Raw genomic sequence first — 18,248 nt, forward strand, 5'->3', positions numbered from 1 at the left:
CAAAGCCTGAAACGCATCTTTCATATAAAGAAGTATAAGCCTGAAATGCATCTTTCATATAAAGAGGTATATGCATGGCCATTTGTAAGCTGCTAACCATTCAATCTTTCACTATTTCAATAATAATAATAAAAAAAAAATTAATCTTTTACTTGTCAAAATATAGTTTGCTCTGACAAATGGGGGGACAAAAAGACAGCCTCTAAGAGAACTGAAGAAAATGCCACTTCCACGTAAGCAATAAAGTTTAAAACTGTTCCATTGATTCAATGAATTTACATGATTCCGAAATTAATAATATATATATCTTTTTCCTAATTGTACATTCGAAAACTCAAGCCAAGAGCACGACTTCTCACTGACCATACTGTACTTTCAGTTGACAAAAAAGAAGGGGAAAGAAAGATGGACACTGTTCCTAATGCAACTCCGAGAAAAAACCATTGCCACACGCAATGAATTTACATAAAGATTCCAAAAATAACTAAGAATTTTGCTTTTCCTAATTGTACATTCGACAACTCAAGCCAAGAGAATAACTTCACCTCGTGAACCTGTAGAAATTCATAAAAAGTAGATTATTATTATTATTATAGGATTTCAAGATGATTGAGCAAGTGAATATATAAATAGATAGGGGATGTTTTGGGCATTTACATTGTTCATAAATCTCTTTCACTAACTGAAGCATGGAGTCCGTGTCTTCTGCCATCTTTGATACTCTTTCTGCCTCCTTAACAGCTTCAGCAGCCAAAAATGATTTATTTTCTGCTTCAGCAACCTTGTAAGCAGCAGCTATTGCTGCTTCCTCCACTGTCTCACCAGAGACTAATCCAGAATTCTGTGACTGCCTTGGCCTTACTTCTTTTTGTTTTGGGGTTGGTGTTTTTGTTCCCAATGAAGCATCTTTACTGATTCTATAGTAATTTTGGACCTGCAAGTTGATGATATGCAGAAAGTAAGAAGCAATCAAATAAACCACCAGTAAATTGCATGCACCAAATAAAAAACCATAGAAGAAAATTCCAACATGACAAAAACTTTAATGTATACAATGCAGCAATGACAACTGTACTTGAAGTGTTGTGATTATATTTTAACAAATGTCATGACATTATAACTACACATAAAAATTGGGAAACCAAAGCTGATTAAAGCAGATGCAATTCATTGTAGTATCCTGAAAATATCTTTCACCTTTTCCAATTTGCCTTGTGAAACAAGCCTCCTCAACCTTGAACTTAATAACCTTCTAAAATTTTGTGGCACCTCATGCCTTTGCTGCACCACATGTATATCTGGTCATAATCTGAACTCGTATGAAATTAAATAGAGACAAAATAAGAGTCAAGTTACCAAAGAATAACAAAATATTGGCCCATATTTATGGTTCGACCCTTGTGCCATGCAGCTCATGTAAGGATAAAAACAGTGAAGTGAAGAAATAAGGAGCAGCAGCACATCAAAATTCAACATGGCGGTACGGTTGTATTTTGCTTGTGTTTGAAGGTAAAATTCATTAGCTGGACAATTACACCAATATTAGATGAAACTTGTCCAAAACTTAACCCCCTGAATTGCATTTTTCTATCTTTGAGTGAAATGTAAGTCCCAGCAGACAATCAAAGGTTTCCACTCTCTTTCAATTCCCTCCCCACCCCAACACCAAAAACTTAAAAAACAGAGAGCGAGCAGTGAATTTCTACCTTCAAGTATTATGTGCTACACAAAGGACAGGCAATGGCCAAGAGATATATTACAGTCTTTACTGTCTTATACAAAAGTGACATTTACATTGCCTTAAGTCCATCCTGGCACCCTGTGTCTTATAGTATCATATAGGTAATGAAAATTCTTATTATGTTGTGACACAGCACTAGAAATCCCATGGTAAAATCACACTAACAAAGTTCTGACATTAGAAGTAGGACAAATAAGGAAAAACAACCCATGATCGAAAATATTTAAGCTTTGAAGAGCAATAATAGAGGGATTTGAAAATCATTTCGTGCAGCCAGATATCAAAACAAATTGTATTCCCATATCCTTTAAGATGTTTAAGCCCGAGGCTAGACAGGATTCGGTTTTCTTACCCAGAACCCAGTTTTCCAACACAGTAAAACTTGACACAGGTCATAGGTACATTGGGAACAAAAACAACAAGGAAGATAACAAGAGGAATCCATCTTACCTCAATAAAGTGAACAATAGCACTAGTATCACATCCATTTGTGTCTTTTATGGTTGAAAGAGCTTCAAAAATCATTGCATTGTACCTGGTGGGCAGAACAATAGTGGGCAGAACAATAGTATGAAATTCCTATAAATAGGAAAAAGAAAGAAGAAACCAAATGTTTTATGATAACTAGTCTCATATATATCAAAATGGTTCCACAGATTTGATTAGCAAATGTAAATGGAAAGGACTAAATGCCGCTGAGAGGAGTACAGAGGCATTCCAAAAACAGCATCAATATAGTGCTTGAACTTAATAAAACATAAGATATATTAACAATACTAAAATATCAGTTCAGTACAAATAAAGACTATCAGCTAGTCCAACATAGAATACCACAGTTTCAATCTCTGATCGGCTTGTGAAATAATAAAAGGCAAACAGAATTCTGTAATATCTAGAATCTGAAATAATTCTCTTCACGATCCACTGTGTGGTAAAAATTACATTAAAGAAGGGCATAAAAGAGGTTTGTACAAAATAGGCACAAACATACAACCAACAATATCATCAATTATTGAAATTTGATTACAAACTTCCATCAGTGTTTATTTTCTAGAAAATAAATTCCAAAAAGTAAACAACAAAACAGACAGTAACATAACTTTTAAAGCAAGCACTAGATGTTAAGAACATAACAAAGATATAACTTAATGATTTGATACCTATAACAAAATTAAACATGGACAGAAATTTATGTACCATATAGATTACTAGAAATGAGCGACACCAAAAAGAACAAATTTGACAACCTTGGAGCACTTTTTCCATCCACTGCATTGTTTGAAAGGTCATCCATAAGAGCATCCGCAGATCCATCAGCAGGAGCAGAGTTTTGTGCATTGGAGGGTGGAGTTACTGCTATGGTTTTAACTTTAGGACCCCTTGATTTATCCTTAGAACCTTGTGCAGCATTACTAACACTTAAATTCCGCCATTTGTCCTGTGTATACAAGCATGGATGAGACAGGGATCTCTGAACTTTTGCTATATCAACAATAATACATACAGCAAAAAAATACCATGGTAACTTAAATTACAAGAAGCTGAACAGTAAGAAACATAAAAGGGCAATATTATTGAACAAAGTTTGACAGCAGAAGAAGGTATATGGTGACAAGATATATTAATAAATAACAAGGAAAAACAGTATATTCAAAGGGTTGTCTGGACTTCCAAGTTGCAATTATACAAATTGAATTCAGATGCTAGACCAAGTGTCAACACTTAACAGAAAGACTTCAGTCCATTCATTTCACTAAGAGTAAGTCCCTCCTAACAGTAGCAGATGTAGAATTTTTTTTTCTAGGGTCAATAAATAATAAAATACTAGAAAAAAATGTCAAAAAATATAATAATAATATCTTAGCATTAGATTCGACAATGTCTAATAACCTGAAAACTATAAAAAATTACATCATTATTAATACTATAAAAACCATCTCCCTCTTTGTTTTTAACTTTTAACAAAAAGTGGATTCAAAAAGTAAACTTATGATGTATATAGATTTTTTTTTAATAAAAAAGGGGTCAATTGACCTGCTTGTCTCCACTTACATCCGCCATGGCCTCCTAGAAAGCCCTTCCACCTACATTTAACATAAAACCCCCTTTAATTTCAACTTATAATTGAAACATAAAAATAGATATCCAACTTTCCTCAAAATTAAACCCTAGCCTCCTGCCTAGAGAAAGTGCACACATAATCTGACTACTACCTTTCTCCATCCAAATCACTGTAGCTACTTGTACAACACCAACCATTTCTTTAGTTATTTCTACGCTGAATTGTTCCTTCAAAAAATATAAAAGCCTGATTTTATCACAGTGACCTAATTTTTTACTTTGTAACGCAGTAGCCTAGTAATCAAAATCATCAAATCAGAGTAGCAACTTATTATCTTGCAATTGCTCAATTCAAAAGTGATTTAGAGCTGAAAAACCATAATCTCGTAAATTCGTGAACAAGCCTAGGGTTTTTGACTAATACAAGTAAAAACCTAAATTCATCAAATTTTCACGAAATGCAAATTTTCTTATTTCCCGGAAGATGTTCAACATTAGAACCAAACCGACATTGAAAACCTAAAAAATGCAGTGGTTTAGGGCGAAGGAATATGTGCGTGAATACAAGAGATAAAGGAAGATGGCAAGAATGGTAAATAGATAGTAACCTTGAGGTCGATGTTGGAGCGTTGAGTGAGGAAAGGAGCAAAATCGGGATCTTTGAGAATGTTCTTCCACTTGCCAGGACCATGCTTAGCTACTCCGTTTAGCAGTGCCTCCTCCTCCTCCGCCGTCCATTTTTGCTTCTGGTGTCCCATTATACCCCTGCCCTGCTGCTCTCTTCCTTGCGCTCTCTCACACTCGATTTTCGTTTTTTCGTTTGCAATGCCAGTGGGAAGACATTTGTTTCTTCCTCCCGCTTTTCCCTGCAATTTATAATAATATTATTACGATTTCAGATTTAATTGAAAATAAATAATTTATTAGCACCTGAGAAATGAGAACCGTTCGATGTAATCAGAATCAATTATATATAAAATACAGAATTTAAATTCTAATAAAATCAATTATATAAAAAAATAAAATATTTCATAATTTTTTTTTTAAAATATAATATTGTCCAAAAATTGTCTGATATTTGCAAAATTTAATAAATATATATTTATTTTTTAATGTAAAAAATTTAAAATTTAATTTCATAATTAATTATTTTAAAAATTTTATAAATTAACAAAGAATATATCAGAGGTTTTAAAATGGCAGTTGATTAATTATTAAAAAATATTATATATTTTTTTTGAAACTGAAAAAAAAAATGCTGTGTAGTTGATTAATTATTATTTCTTTAATTGGCTTTTTATTAAAATGGTAAAGAAACATAATATAAATTTTGGGTCTGACAAGAGAAAACATATTCACATATGAGAAAGGCTGCCACCTACGTTGAATGCATAGATGATCATATTATTATTTATTTTAAAAATTTTTCATATTTATATAAATATGAAAATTTATGTAAAAATATATGTTTTACTTTAAAAATTTTTACCTAATATTTATATAAATATAAAAAAAATTAAATAGTTGAAATTGGAAACCTAAACCATGTAAATAGTGCCTTTGTTTTCTTAGTCGAATAGTTTCATTTATGTTTAATCACATTAAAAATTTAATTTTTTTTTTGTCTAAATCAAGGGAGAAGATATTTTTACGCTGAATTCTCATAATTCATTCATATAATAATATATTATATTTTTATTAAAAAATAATTTAATTTTATATATTTATATATTTAAATTATTATAATTTTTATAAAAAATATATGTATATTCTTAAAATTATATTTAAAATATATATTATAGTTACTTAAAAGAAAACTAACTAGGATATGTTTGCTTTGGAAACATGTTTTGTGTTTACGCACATGTGCCTAATTCCACACATCGAACAACATATTAACGGTATAGATTCATTTATGACATTTTCACTTGCACGAGCAACGGCCCAGATTTGTTCATACGGAAGGCAACTGTACAAAACTACCACACGGAAACCAAAAAAAATTGAATCGTTGAAAATTGAAACCCTCACCTTAAAAAAAAAAAAAAAAAATTACAAAGGCAATTTGCCTCTTCATTTCTCTTATTTTCCTCACTTTCCCATCGGTTTTGTTCAATTTTTTTAGGGGTGTCGTTTCTTGGTTGAGCAATTTCATTTAAGATTCGAGTCATGGCTTATGCATCTCATATAATCAATCACTCGAAAAAGGTAATATAAAAGATCGCTTCGTTTTTAACCTTTCTCTACTTCAATTTTGCGTTCTTTTTTTTATTATTTTTTTTTAAATGGGTGTCTCTAGTTTTGATGTTCCATTTCCTGTTCAGTTATTGGTATGGACTTAGATCCTCTTTTCAGGCATATTAGATTGGTGGGTCATTGGTAATTACTGCTTTTGAGCTGTTTTCAGTTTCATTTCACCAAATACGAGTAAACAACTTGCAAACAATGACGTACTTTTGTGTAGATTCATTTTCTGAATGATTCTTCTGATTTTGCTTACAAAACTTCTGTTGTCGGCATTAGATGTGTATTTAGGCATCGGAAATCTCAGTGGAAGACTTGTTGGGTCATTCGTATTAGTGGGTCATTTCGGGAACACTGCATGCATCTCAATATTCAGTTTAAATCCGTTGATTTTTTTAATGGATTATAATTCAAGAACTACGTTGATGATGTTTAATTAGTGACAGACGTTACTGCTCTCGTTTTAAATTTTAATTTTGTCTGATTTTTGTACTTTTTACAGTTAAAAAATGTTCCCAACTTGCTTCGGCATCAGCATGCTTGTTTGGTTCGTTGGTTTTCTAATGATACCTGCTTCTTCTTCAATAAAAAGGATGGTAAGTACCTGATCTTGAGGCCAGTTTTCTCATTTGCCTGCAATGTTAAGTCTTATTACTGTGTTTTTAGCAGTCCCCGTCCTGATCTTCCAAACTTGGCATGCTTGCCATTTTGTTTTTTGTCATGTTCTCCAATGATCCAAGCATTAGCATCCATGAGATAATTGGATGGTCTCCAAAATCTATATTGAAATGTCGTCCAGTAGCGTGTCTTTTGTTTTACTTATGAAGGGAAAAGGCTGTGAATGGGATGTCCTGAGGATGTGAACTCTGGGTGTACTGTATAATAAAATGAATGGTAACAAGTGGCAGATGTGAAAATTTGTTGTTTGTTTTCTGGGCCATGTATTCCGTTAATTAATTTAAAATTTTAGCTTTTAGGATCCATCTACGTCTTATAATGGTGATTTATGTCGTTTGCATATCTCTCTTTCTCTCTCTCTCTCTCTCTCTCTCTCTCTCTCTCTCTCTCTCTCTCTCTCTTCTCTGCGTCTGGCAGATAAAACATCATAAAATATCTCTGGTTGATGATTTGTCTGGTTGATCTAGCTTAGATTTCATCTTACATTCATTTTTCTCACCTAAGATATTTGTTATTCAGATGCACATTATTGCCTCACTTTCATAAATTTTTATTTCTATTGTTATAAGATAAGTTCGTTATTTCCAGATATTGGTAAAGTTTGTCATCATGATTTTTTAGCTGCAGAAAAAGAAAAGTTCTCTAGCACTGCTACTAATAACACTGTAAGTTCTGGCTGCTTTGTTTCAATGATCAGCATATTTACTGCAAGTCTCAATTATTGGGGCCTTTCTGTTGTACTTTTTAGTCATTTCTTTTAGGCTTGGATCAACTATTTCTCGCTACTTTTTTCCCTAATTTGTTATCCTTATTGAAGTTAGATTCAGTTGGCAAATGGTTACAAATGTCTATCTTGTTCTGTAGGTGTCATTGTTTGGTGCATCTAGGAAAAATGTCTCAAGAACGATAATGCAAGTTGGGATCCCAATGGCTGGACCACTACTCATGAAGGGTTTTTCTTGGTATTTTCTTATAATTTCCCCCTGTTTTACTTATCACAATTATTATAATTAACTTTTTCTTTTCCTATGTCAGTTCACAGGTACAGTCAAGGAGAGGATATTCATCTGATTCAGGTATGGCATATCCTTAACTATATATTATGTATTTATATTGTTCTAGTCCCTATTAAATCCTTTCTGTTATTTCTTTCATTGTTACCTTTACACTTTTCTAATCTGCATTTAAAGCACTAAATCCTTATGTTATGGCTTTGTCACCTTTGAACATGTGCTTGAATTCTAAACCATGAGTCATAATGCAACAATCTTAGCATGCTATTTTCGGTTAAATGCTTATTTGAGTACTTGGGCTTTTCTCTTTTGGAAGTCTGATATGCATTTCATTATTTATGTTTTTTGCCCTCAAACTTGGTTTTGTTTTATTTTATTTGATCACTGAAACAAAGGACTTGTAAGTCTTTTCATCTTTTATTTGACAATTATTCTTGATAATTATGTAGAGATTCTGTGAAGAATGAAATGTAAAATTCACATGGGAGAGTATTAATAATAAATTTTTGCTTTATTGACCAGTGGAGAATGTTCAAAATATGTTGCAGGTCTTCCTCCACACCAAGAGATTGGAATGCCTTCTCTCTCACCTACAATGACAGAGGCATGTACCTTTCTGTATCTTATATAAGCATCATTGCATGCTAGATATGCTAATTGATTATTTTCCAAATTTCAGGGTAATATAGCAAGGTGGCTGAAGAAAGAGGGTGAAAAAATTTCACCTGGTGAAGTACTATGCGAAGTTGAAACGGTAGGGACCCTGTACTGATTTTGGTCAGGTTCCTACTCTTATTTTTTTATCTTGCTCATTATGGAACATTTACACTTCTCATTATTTAAAATTTTAAGGATAAAGCAACAGTCGAGATGGAATGCATGGAAGAAGGTTTCCTTGCAAAGATAATAAAGGGGGATGGATCAAAAGAAATTAAAGTTGGTGAGGTATTGTCTTTATTTGGTATTAGGATAAACTGTGCTACTAACTATGCTTCTTCTTTCCTTAATTTATTTCTTTCCCTTTTGTTTAAGCATGGGACTAGATAATGGAAGGATTTATGCTGATGGAGGATTTGCCTCTTGTTGTAGGAGTATGGCTGTAATTTTCAGGTTCTCTTTTAATTTTTGTGTTGTATCTTTTTATGTAGGTAATTGCTATTACGGTTGAAGATGAGGAAGATATTCCCAAGTTTAAGGATTACAGTCCTTCAGCATCAGATGGTGCTGCTGCAGCTAAAGGGCCCGCTACTTCTACCCCACCTCCCCCACCCAAGGAGGTGGTTGAGGAAACAGTTAGTTCACCAGAACCAAAGATTTCCAAGCCCAGTGCAACTCCTGAAGATCGCATTTTTGCTAGTCCTCTAGCAAGAAAATTGGCTGAAGATCACAATGTTAATATGACCTAACTATGTTGTTCAGTGATATAATGCAGTTATTGCTCTCGATATTATTCTAATTGATTTTGTTGCTTCACTTTGTTTATCACAAATATAGGTACCTCTCTCAAGCATTAAAGGAACAGGTCCTGGTGGAGACATTGTGAAGGCTGATATTGAAGATTACTTGGGTATGATGGCTAAACTTTGTATACCTGATGATTATGGTGCTAGTTATTCTTCTCTACCCTGATTTAAGCAAATATTTGGCCTGCTGTATAATGCAAGGCATGAATCTTGTCTTGATTTTCTTACTTATTTATACCAGATCTAATAGTAGCATAATTTACTGAAGAATTTTCCTAATGGTGTAGCATCACGTGGGAAGGAAGTTTCAGCAGCAGCACCTAAGGCCAAGGACACAACACCTGCTGCATTAGATTATGTTGACATTCCTCATTCCCAGATAAGAAAGGTAATATTAGGAATCATTACTAATAAACATAGACCTGATTAATGAGAAACTTAGGATAGAAAAAATATTCATGGATCTCTTGTTTTCTGCTCAATAATTTCTACCAGATGTTGAGTTCTGCACATATATGCTAATAATTTTCTTCGCTGAACAATTTGACTACAATATCATTGCTAATCATAGAACTACTGAATGCCGTTTCCATGGTGTCAGTGTCACACAGAGTTTCTCTTAGTGCATATAATATATTCTCTTTGTTATTCTGAAGCATATTCCTGGTATGAAATTGACAGGTTACAGCTTCACGCTTATTGTTATCAAAGCAAACTATTCCTCATTATTATTTAACTGTAGACACATGTGTTGACAAACTTGTGGAGTAAGTATTATTTTCTGTCCTCTTTATTTTTTTAAATTATTTTTTGTAATTATTCAAACTGTTATTTTTGATGCAGTTTGCGGAGCAAACTAAATTCATTACAAGAGGCCTCAGGTGGAAAGCGGATATCTATAAATGATCTTGTAATCAAGGTATACAAGTTTTGGGAAATATTTATAACGCATGAAATATCAGAGACTCAGTCTAGAGGTTGTCATAAGCTATTAAAATTTAGAAGCAGCTCTTTATTGGTTTGATCTGTAGAGTAATTTCAACAACACCGTAATTACAGGCTGCTGCCTTGGCTCTTAGAAAAGTTCCCCAATGCAACAGTTCATGGACCGATAACTATATTCGCCAGTAAGTGTACAATTAATAGACATTATGAGAATTTGTGTAATCCGTAATGTGACATACCTTCCCTTTTGATTTAAATGAAGGTATAATAATGTGAATATTAATGTAGCTGTACAGACAGATAATGGATTATATGTTCCAGTTGTTAAGGTAAGCAGTTTTCTATATTCAGTACTGTTATTTCATAATACTTATGTTCTAATGACTTCATTTTATGGTGTAAAATTTGCAGGATGCAGACAAGAAAGGTTTGTCTAAAATTGCAGAGGAGGTCAAATATTTGGCCCAAAAAGCTAAAGAGAATAGCTTGAAACCAGAAGATTATGAGGTGAGAATTATGCTTCTGTGCCAGCTGGCTTTCTGGATGATTTATCCTAAATGTATTTATATGATTTGTGTTTTCCTCTTTGCAGGGAGGCACATTTACTGTGTCAAATTTGGGAGGGCCGTTTGGCATCAAGCAATTCTGTGCCATCGTTAATCCTCCTCAATCTGGCATTCTTGCAGTTGGCTCTGGTAAGATGTGAACTCAATTACACTTTTGAATCAAAGTTATCTTCTTACAATTATTCTTATCTTTGTGATTATTTGACCTTATTATTGAGCAGCTGAGAAGAGGATTATTCCTGGTTTTGGTCCTGATGAATTTAAATTCGCTTCCTTCATGTCAGTAACCCTAAGTTGTGATCATCGTGTCATAGATGGTAGGCAACTCTAGCGACACTTTCTTCAATGAGCTTAACTATATCTAGTGTCTAGCTTTCATCGAGTATCATCTTTGGGATATATAACACTGTACATTCTCTTCAGGTGCAGTTGGTGCTGAATGGCTGAAAGCATTCAAGGGCTACATTGAGAATCCTGAATCAATGTTGCTGTAAATCAGTTGATGGCTCTTTCTGTCATTTCTTTGTACACCTTTCTTTGCAGTTGCCATTATTAACATTGAGCTGCATTTGTTTTTTTGCAATCAGTCGTTAGATAGGAAAAAATAGCTGGGTAGAATAAAAGTATTGGGTTCTTTTGAGGCATTCAAAAGCAAAACTCGCTCAATTTTGCTTTTGCAGAGTGTAATAGCGCACTTTACCAAGGTGATACCTTTTGTTGAATAGATTTTCTTTTGTTAGTGATCATGCCACCATCAAATGTTGATAAATGATTATAATAATTATAATAATAATTGTCTGTTCAAAGCTTGGATGGTTCGGTGTATAATTGTGTAATCCTTTATTTTCCCGTTTGACTGTGAATTCGGAGAAAGTCCATTTGAGCCCTCACATCATATGGATTGGGATCAGTACCTTGCAAGTTTCCTTGAGCATCCAACTGAAAGAAATTAGCAACCTCAATCATGATAGAGTGAAGTACCACTCCCAATCATTAGTATGCAAGTCATTGCCCATGCAAATCCACCATTACTATGTAGCGAATATTTTATTTGGATAAATTTTAATAACTGTTTTTAAATTTATATAGTTATAACACTGTATAGTTATAACATTATAATTATTTAATTTTAAAATATAATATAAAATTTTTTAAACTTTTAAATTTTATACTTTTACTTCAATTACTGATTTTTCAACTAAAAATTAATGTAAATAATTCTCACATGATAATTAGTTAAAATTTTTTTCTCATTTTTTATAAAAAATATAAAATTATTCTATTTATTGAGAAAAAAATTTAATTTATACATAATTTAAAAAAAAAAAATACTAATTAAATTTTATATTAAAATTATCCAAACCAGCGTTTGATAACCGAAAGTTATAAAATTTTATTAAAAGTTAATAGTATTTTATGTTAATTTTTTAAGTTAAGATATTATAATATTATAAATAAATAAATTTAAAAATAATTATCAAAATTTGTCCTAATTATTTACATACAATTTTATTAATCATTACAAGTTGAAAATTTTTCCAAAGCATGTTCAATAGTTTCATTGATTCCACATTCTTATAACCTTCATGAACTTAGCATCAACTTTACCATTATATGGCTAACAAATTCACTATCAAAATTGATCAGATACAACTCGTAAACGTAATTAGAACTGAAAGCCTAAACTTTGCAAAATTTGCAAAGCTTGATCTCTCTGTACTTTAAATCATTGCATACCTCTTCAATGTCTGCTTCCCCGCCACAACAGCCCCAGCCACCAACCCTCCCAACGCACCACCCACCGCAGCCGACCTCACTCCTCTCGCCGCTCTGCACACCGCCCCCGTCCCAAGCCCTGCAGCCACGCTGGTCCACACATCGTCCCTATCCGTAACTGCCACCACTCCACTCTCCATCATGGCATAGATCAAACCCACCATCCCGATCCGATTCCCCCAGGCTCGTCCCGAATGGCCCGACGAGTTCAGAATCCTATTCACCTTCAGTTTCAAAGTATCAGTGGGTTCGAAGGATTTGAAGGCAGAGAAAAACCCGATGGAAGCGCCGACAATAGAGCCGGAGAGATAGGCAGAACCGGTGTAAAAGGTCAGTTTTTCGCCCCAGGAGCGGCGCTGATGGAGAGATTCTTCGGTGAAGAGGAACTCCGGAGAGGTTGGGAGTTGGTAGAGGGTCTGGATTGGAATGTTTAAGTCTTGGTATGGGTTGTAAAGGCGGGCTTGTGAGGATTGGGTGTGGTCGGGCTCGTGATCAGAGCCAGAGCGAGCCATTAGGGTTAGGGCTAGGGTCAGGGGAAGGTGGAATTTGGTTGCAGTTGCAGCAAGCTTTGAGCTTTGGGTGCTGGTCTGTTTGGTGAAAGGGAAAAGCTAGAGCTTTGGCAATGGCTACCTGTTGTGCCTAACTATGCCTACGTGTTTCATTCTTTATTCTTTGCAAAGCAAAATTTTAAGAAAAATTGGCATATTTTCATTTTTTATTAAATTAATCATTTTTTTAATCCAAAATGTGATTATCTTAGTCCTAGTTTAATAACTTTCTCTGCCGTTGCTCATTTTTCTTTTTCGTCCATTTTTTTATTATTTCTTATTTTATTCTGTACTTAAAATTGATAATTTTGTTTACAAGATTTTTATTAAATTTTGATATTTAATGTAGAATGATGAAAATTTTTATTAATTTTTATTAATTTATATTTTATTTTTATAATTATATACGTGCATAAATTGCAGCTTATGAAACTTTTTATAAAATTTTAAATTATTATTTTTATAATTATGTGTATATTTGAACTGTAAACTAACAAAAATTTTAAGTTAGTAAAATTAAGAAATTAATATTATAAACATAAATAAAATTATTGAAGTGTATTTTATAAAAAATAGTTTTCAAAATTTAAATGTTATTCATTGAACTCTAAGTGATCACCCTTACCAATTATAAAATTTTCACCCCTGTATTAATTCTTGATTCCGCTCATTATTGTAAGATTTGAATCTTAATCAAAATCAAATAAAAAAATATTTATAGCTTACTTTTTTATTTTATTAATTTTTTATTTTTAATGGAATCTCATTGATTAGCTAGTACCAAAAATAAAAGAGTTCAATTGGATTATAATGATTAAGTGGATTAAAATATCGACCAATCTCTCCAATAAATGCTAAGGTGGATTGTTCCATGGAAATGGAATGACTAAAAGATCAATGATATGTTACAATTGCATAACCATCACTTATCTTTAAGAATGTATCCTGTAAGATAGTATCTATTGCGAGTTTCAGATCCATTCTGCAATGCACTGGGCAATAAAAAAAGAGTAGGAAAAACATTTGTATCTATTTATTGGAGGATCAAGCACAGAATTGCAGCTTGCAAATGGAGACCAACAAGCTTTGAATGGCATTTGCAGGTTTGGTTTTCCAACTTGGTTTCCTCCAGGTGGTGGTGGTGGTGGATGATCAATACTGGATTTTCCAGGACCATTCTTGAAGCTCCACCGCCTGCTTATTCTCTTGAGATACTGCTGCCATTGTCCTTTCACATTAATCTGCGATGAATTTCCATTTCAACTTTAGGATTGTTTCTCATTCATTCCTGATTTCACATGATAAAGAGACATAAAGAAAGCATTTTAAGAGAGAAATTCTTGGTCAAAAATATCCAAAACACCTGCAATTTTGAAGTTGCTATCCATAAGCAGAGTCCAAGATGGAGAAATAATGAGAATGCAGATCAGAAAGGAAATTTCTTTTTCTTAATTTGTATCATATGATCAAATGTGTTCTGTAGTGTTTGAGTTGCTGCATTATGGAGATACTGCACACAAAATTACGCCTATATAGCAATTACATTTATTTGAAATATTAACTAACCTTGTATGATTTTTTGCTTCTGAAATTAAATCAATAGGACTGGATAGTGGTATGACTGTCTCATGTTCAACATCTTCATTACATTTGGCAACAAATTCATGACCTAGGGCAAAATCTCTTAGCCTCTTCAACCCTGGCAAAACATCAGAAGCAAGATCTGGCCTATCTTTTTTCCTCAACTCCCAACACTTCACTGCTATATTTGCAAGCAGTAAAGCCTCTTTTATAAGCCAATTTGTCAGTGATTTGTCAAGCATATCTGGGAAAGTTCCATTGTTAATAGCATCCTGAACATGGTAGGATAAACCCATTGGAGGTTTTGCTATAAGCAATTGTAACAACACAACACCAAATGAATATAAATCTAACTTGACATTCAGCATTCCTGTTTGCTGATACTTTGGATCAATATAGTAAAATGTACTGACTGCTGCTGTCATGTGATACTGAGAAACATCATTTGCAACAGATGGTGGAAGAAGCCTAGCTAAACCCACATCACCAATTTTGCTCACAAAATTAAGGTCTAGGAGAATGTTTGCAGGCTTTAGGTCACGATGGACTAGAGGTTACGGTTTTGTTTCATGAAGAAAAAGAAGGGCTGTGGCGATTTCAAAAGCTATTTTAAAATGGGTTCTCTAGGGGAATGGAGGAGTTTTATCTTTCCTGAAGAGGCGATCTTCTAGACTACCATTTTCCATTAATTCAAAAACAAGGCATCCATACTCAGGGCACGCTCCGAGCAAGATAACCATGTTTGGATGTCTCGTGCTACTTAAAACATCAACCTGTATTGATAACATTGGCATTAGAAAGTTAAACACACACATAAATAGAAAGAAAGAAAGGAATATATAATACCTCTTGTCGGAATTGCCTCTGTCCCTGTGACAAGTCTGGCCTCAAGATCTTGATGGCAACATTAATGTGATTAAGAATGCCTTTAAAAACAGGCCCATATCCACCTTCACCGATCTTATTGGACAATGCAAAGTGATTCGTTGCAACTTCTATCTCATCCATTGTATATCTTCTGCATCGAAAATCATTGTTTGCCATTGCTTCCATTGTTTTCCTCCTCTCTTCCACCTGCCGCTGGACCTCTTTTCTGCTTCTAGTTGTGCTAGCCGTTGTGCTGCTTTTGCTGCTTCCAGAGCAACCTTGTTCTTCTGCTTTTCCATTTCCACTAAAGATAATTCAGCCCCTTCGGTTATTTGTTCTTCCTTTATCTTTTGTAAGTCCAATGTCAAGCATATAACAAGGTTAATGACATGCAGACAAGCATAAATGCACAGAACTATTTGTTACGATTTAAATTGTGAATACGATATTACCAAATGCTTGGCCAAAACAGCTTCTTTGGTAACTGAACTAAACAATTGCATAGATTATTGTAGTTCAAGCTTTAATCTCGTCATTTCTGCATCCAATAAATTCTGTAACAAAGAATGGAATTGATTTCAATAATCTATTATCTCATTACTACCGTGTAAAATTTTATATTTCAACAGTTAACTGTACTCACTTCAAGTTGTGAGGTGTTAGAGCTCTTGGAACTTTCAAAAGTGGGCCATTCTAAATTTTCACAGGATGTGTTGGTTGATCTGGAACTTTGGGGCCCTGAAAATTCATTGACGTCTGACATGGAATCTCTGTTCAACAATCCTTCTGAGGAGCAACTACCTGGTGATGCCATCGGTGAAATTGTGTTGAAGCTAAATGTAAACTTATCATTAAGGCCATTTTGATTTGAAGATACTTTGCCAGAACCCTCACTTTTCCAACTTTCACAAAAACTGATTCTACATGCAAGAAATTTGGATGTTTTGATAGTTTAAATATCAGCTATATAATACTTACCAAAGAAAATCTATTATACAATGTTCCAAAACTTACTGTGAAGACAATATATTGTTAGATTGCATGCTTTCTATGGGATGACAAGCTACTTCCCAATGATTATCTTGCTTGGTAATAGATGTATCATTAGCATTACGACTACCGCAAGTAGGAGGAGGAGGTGATTGACGTTGCGGTGAAGAACATAGGAAACCAGTTGAATTTGCTGAACTAGTAGAATGTGTAGAACTATTTGAATGTGAGGAACTAGATGAATGGGCAGAACTAGTTGAATGTGTAGAACCAGTTGGTGTATGATGAGGTCGACTTGCTAAGCGAAAAGTTTGAACTTTTCCTCTTGATATGATATATATAGCACAGGATTCTGGTGCAGTTTTGAGTAAAGTAGAAGGAATGTCTGCATTCTTAAATTTCCTGAAGCAATTAAGAAAAAAACCATCGAGTATTTGAGGGTACACTTTGATACAAGGTATGGTTATCCATTGTGACTCGAAGCTTATGGATTTAAACCATGAAAAAAGCCTCCTTTCCAGAGCATCCCATGCTTTGGAAAAATCTAAACGTACACATTCCTAAGTCATAAATTTAAAGGAAGGGCAGAAAGAGGAAGAGACCTTGTAAGAGCATTCCTTTGTGATGCGCCAAGAACAATATTGCCAATTTTGTTGTGAAGAACATAGTCAACAAGTGCACTTGGAACATCAATATCATGGATAACTACTTCCTTCGCTTCAATTTGAAATCCCAAATATCAAGTAAAAACATCTGAATGATCAAATCCAATTTGCAATGCTAAATAATATGTATTTGCATGAATTCAATTTTTCCCATTTCTAGTAGTAATAGCATCACTGATTTCTTCCTCCCTTATCAAGACAATTCAATAAAATTTTACTAATGAGTTTTAGCTCAGTGATACTAGAATTGTTTTGGAGAGTTGTAAATTATCGAGTTCTAGTCCCAGTCAGGGCAAAAAAATAATTCAAAAATTTTTCTAATGGAAAATTTGAGCCTGTGATGCATGCCCCATCCAAAAATTAAATTACTCACTCCTCTTCGAACACAAAATCCTCGATATGGAAGGAAAAGCTGCTGCAATTCTTGATTATTTAGTGGGCGACCTTCCTTGGATAAATTAACCAAATTTTCACCTGGAAAATTCCAAATTAATATCAATCAAACATTATGAAAGATGAAATGCATAATCTCAATAACATTGGCATCTAATACCCTCTAGTGAATATCCATGCATGCTAATTGGAGATGCAATATGCACAAGCTTAATTATCTATGAAGCACAGAAACCTCTACAAATGGGATATGTTCTGAAAACTGCCAGAAAAAACTCTCAAAAATTTCATGCAAGGTTTCCCAACAACTTTCCACAAAATATATATAACAACATTAAGATCATTTTTATATGATTTTGCAGCAAGATTTATTAGTGATCTTAGTAATTAATAATTGGATAAAATTAAATGATTAGGAAAAAAAAAATCCATACCAAGACGCAAGGTTTTGCTTTGAACATGAACAAGTATACAATGAGGGTTGTTTCCATTAACAAGATTATCCACGGCCCATTTGACGGCAGATAGGCTGTTCATGTCTCCACCAATGGCAATGGCTGTGATGCCATGATGATCCTCATCAGTAATCTTCATGTTCAAATATTGCAAAGAATATTTTCCTCGCCAGCATCCATTGATAAGTGCTGCCGTCACCCTTGCCGTCGCCGAGCCAAGTGCTCGGGTGCTGATTGCATATAAGCAATGAAACAAGAAATT

At 33.7% G+C, this 18,248-nt stretch overlaps 3 protein-coding genes and 1 pseudogene across 5 annotated transcripts; 1 reads left to right on the forward strand and 3 right to left on the reverse strand.

Annotated features, from left to right (window-relative positions):
- Nucleotides 1–234: 234 nt before the first annotated feature.
- LOC110635780 (telomere repeat-binding factor 4) lies at nt 235–4,675 on the reverse strand. Of its 3 annotated transcripts, none has more exons than XM_058149085.1 (7): nt 4,411–4,549; nt 3,794–3,825; nt 2,989–3,179; nt 2,192–2,276; nt 1,198–1,281; nt 658–934; nt 235–554 (listed from the first exon to the last, which is right to left on the reverse strand). In XM_058149085.1, the coding sequence occupies exons 2-7, from the start codon at nt 3,800–3,802 to the stop codon at nt 523–525; spliced, it is 678 nt and encodes a 225-aa protein (XP_058005068.1). In that variant the 5' UTR covers nt 3,803–3,825; nt 4,411–4,549; the 3' UTR covers nt 235–522. The 3 variants fall into 3 exon arrangements, with proteins under 3 accessions (XP_058005068.1, XP_058005067.1, XP_058005066.1); XM_058149084.1 differs by having other exon boundaries at nt 3,776–3,825; XM_058149083.1 differs by lacking the exon at nt 3,794–3,825 and having other exon boundaries at nt 4,411–4,675.
- Nucleotides 4,676–5,847: 1,172 nt separating this feature from the next.
- Nucleotides 5,848–11,450, forward strand: LOC110635772 (dihydrolipoyllysine-residue acetyltransferase component 2 of pyruvate dehydrogenase complex, mitochondrial). Its single transcript, XM_021785221.2, has 19 exons — nt 5,848–6,010; nt 6,549–6,642; nt 7,313–7,389; nt 7,589–7,686; nt 7,760–7,800; nt 8,286–8,341; nt 8,417–8,491; nt 8,590–8,682; nt 8,886–9,128; nt 9,232–9,304; nt 9,488–9,588; nt 9,882–9,967; nt 10,044–10,119; nt 10,260–10,327; nt 10,408–10,474; nt 10,557–10,652; nt 10,738–10,840; nt 10,933–11,028; nt 11,135–11,450. The coding sequence occupies exons 1-19, from the start codon at nt 5,972–5,974 to the stop codon at nt 11,203–11,205; spliced, it is 1,653 nt and encodes a 550-aa protein (XP_021640913.1). The 5' UTR covers nt 5,848–5,971; the 3' UTR covers nt 11,206–11,450.
- An 807-nt stretch (nt 11,451–12,257) lies between these two features.
- Nucleotides 12,258–13,182, reverse strand: LOC110635749 (mitochondrial import inner membrane translocase subunit TIM23-2-like). The gene has a single exon (XM_021785181.2). The coding sequence runs from the start codon at nt 12,997–12,999 to the stop codon at nt 12,433–12,435; it is 567 nt and encodes a 188-aa protein (XP_021640873.2). The 5' UTR covers nt 13,000–13,182; the 3' UTR covers nt 12,258–12,432.
- Nucleotides 13,183–14,527: 1,345 nt separating this feature from the next.
- On the reverse strand, nt 14,528–18,178 carry LOC110635779 (U-box domain-containing protein 35-like; annotated as a pseudogene).
- Between the last annotated feature and the right edge of the window lie 70 nt (nt 18,179–18,248).

Source organism: Hevea brasiliensis, chromosome 6 (assembly GCF_030052815.1).
Source record: "Hevea brasiliensis isolate MT/VB/25A 57/8 chromosome 6, ASM3005281v1, whole genome shotgun sequence".
Taxonomy (NCBI): Eukaryota; Viridiplantae; Streptophyta; class Magnoliopsida; order Malpighiales; family Euphorbiaceae; genus Hevea; species Hevea brasiliensis.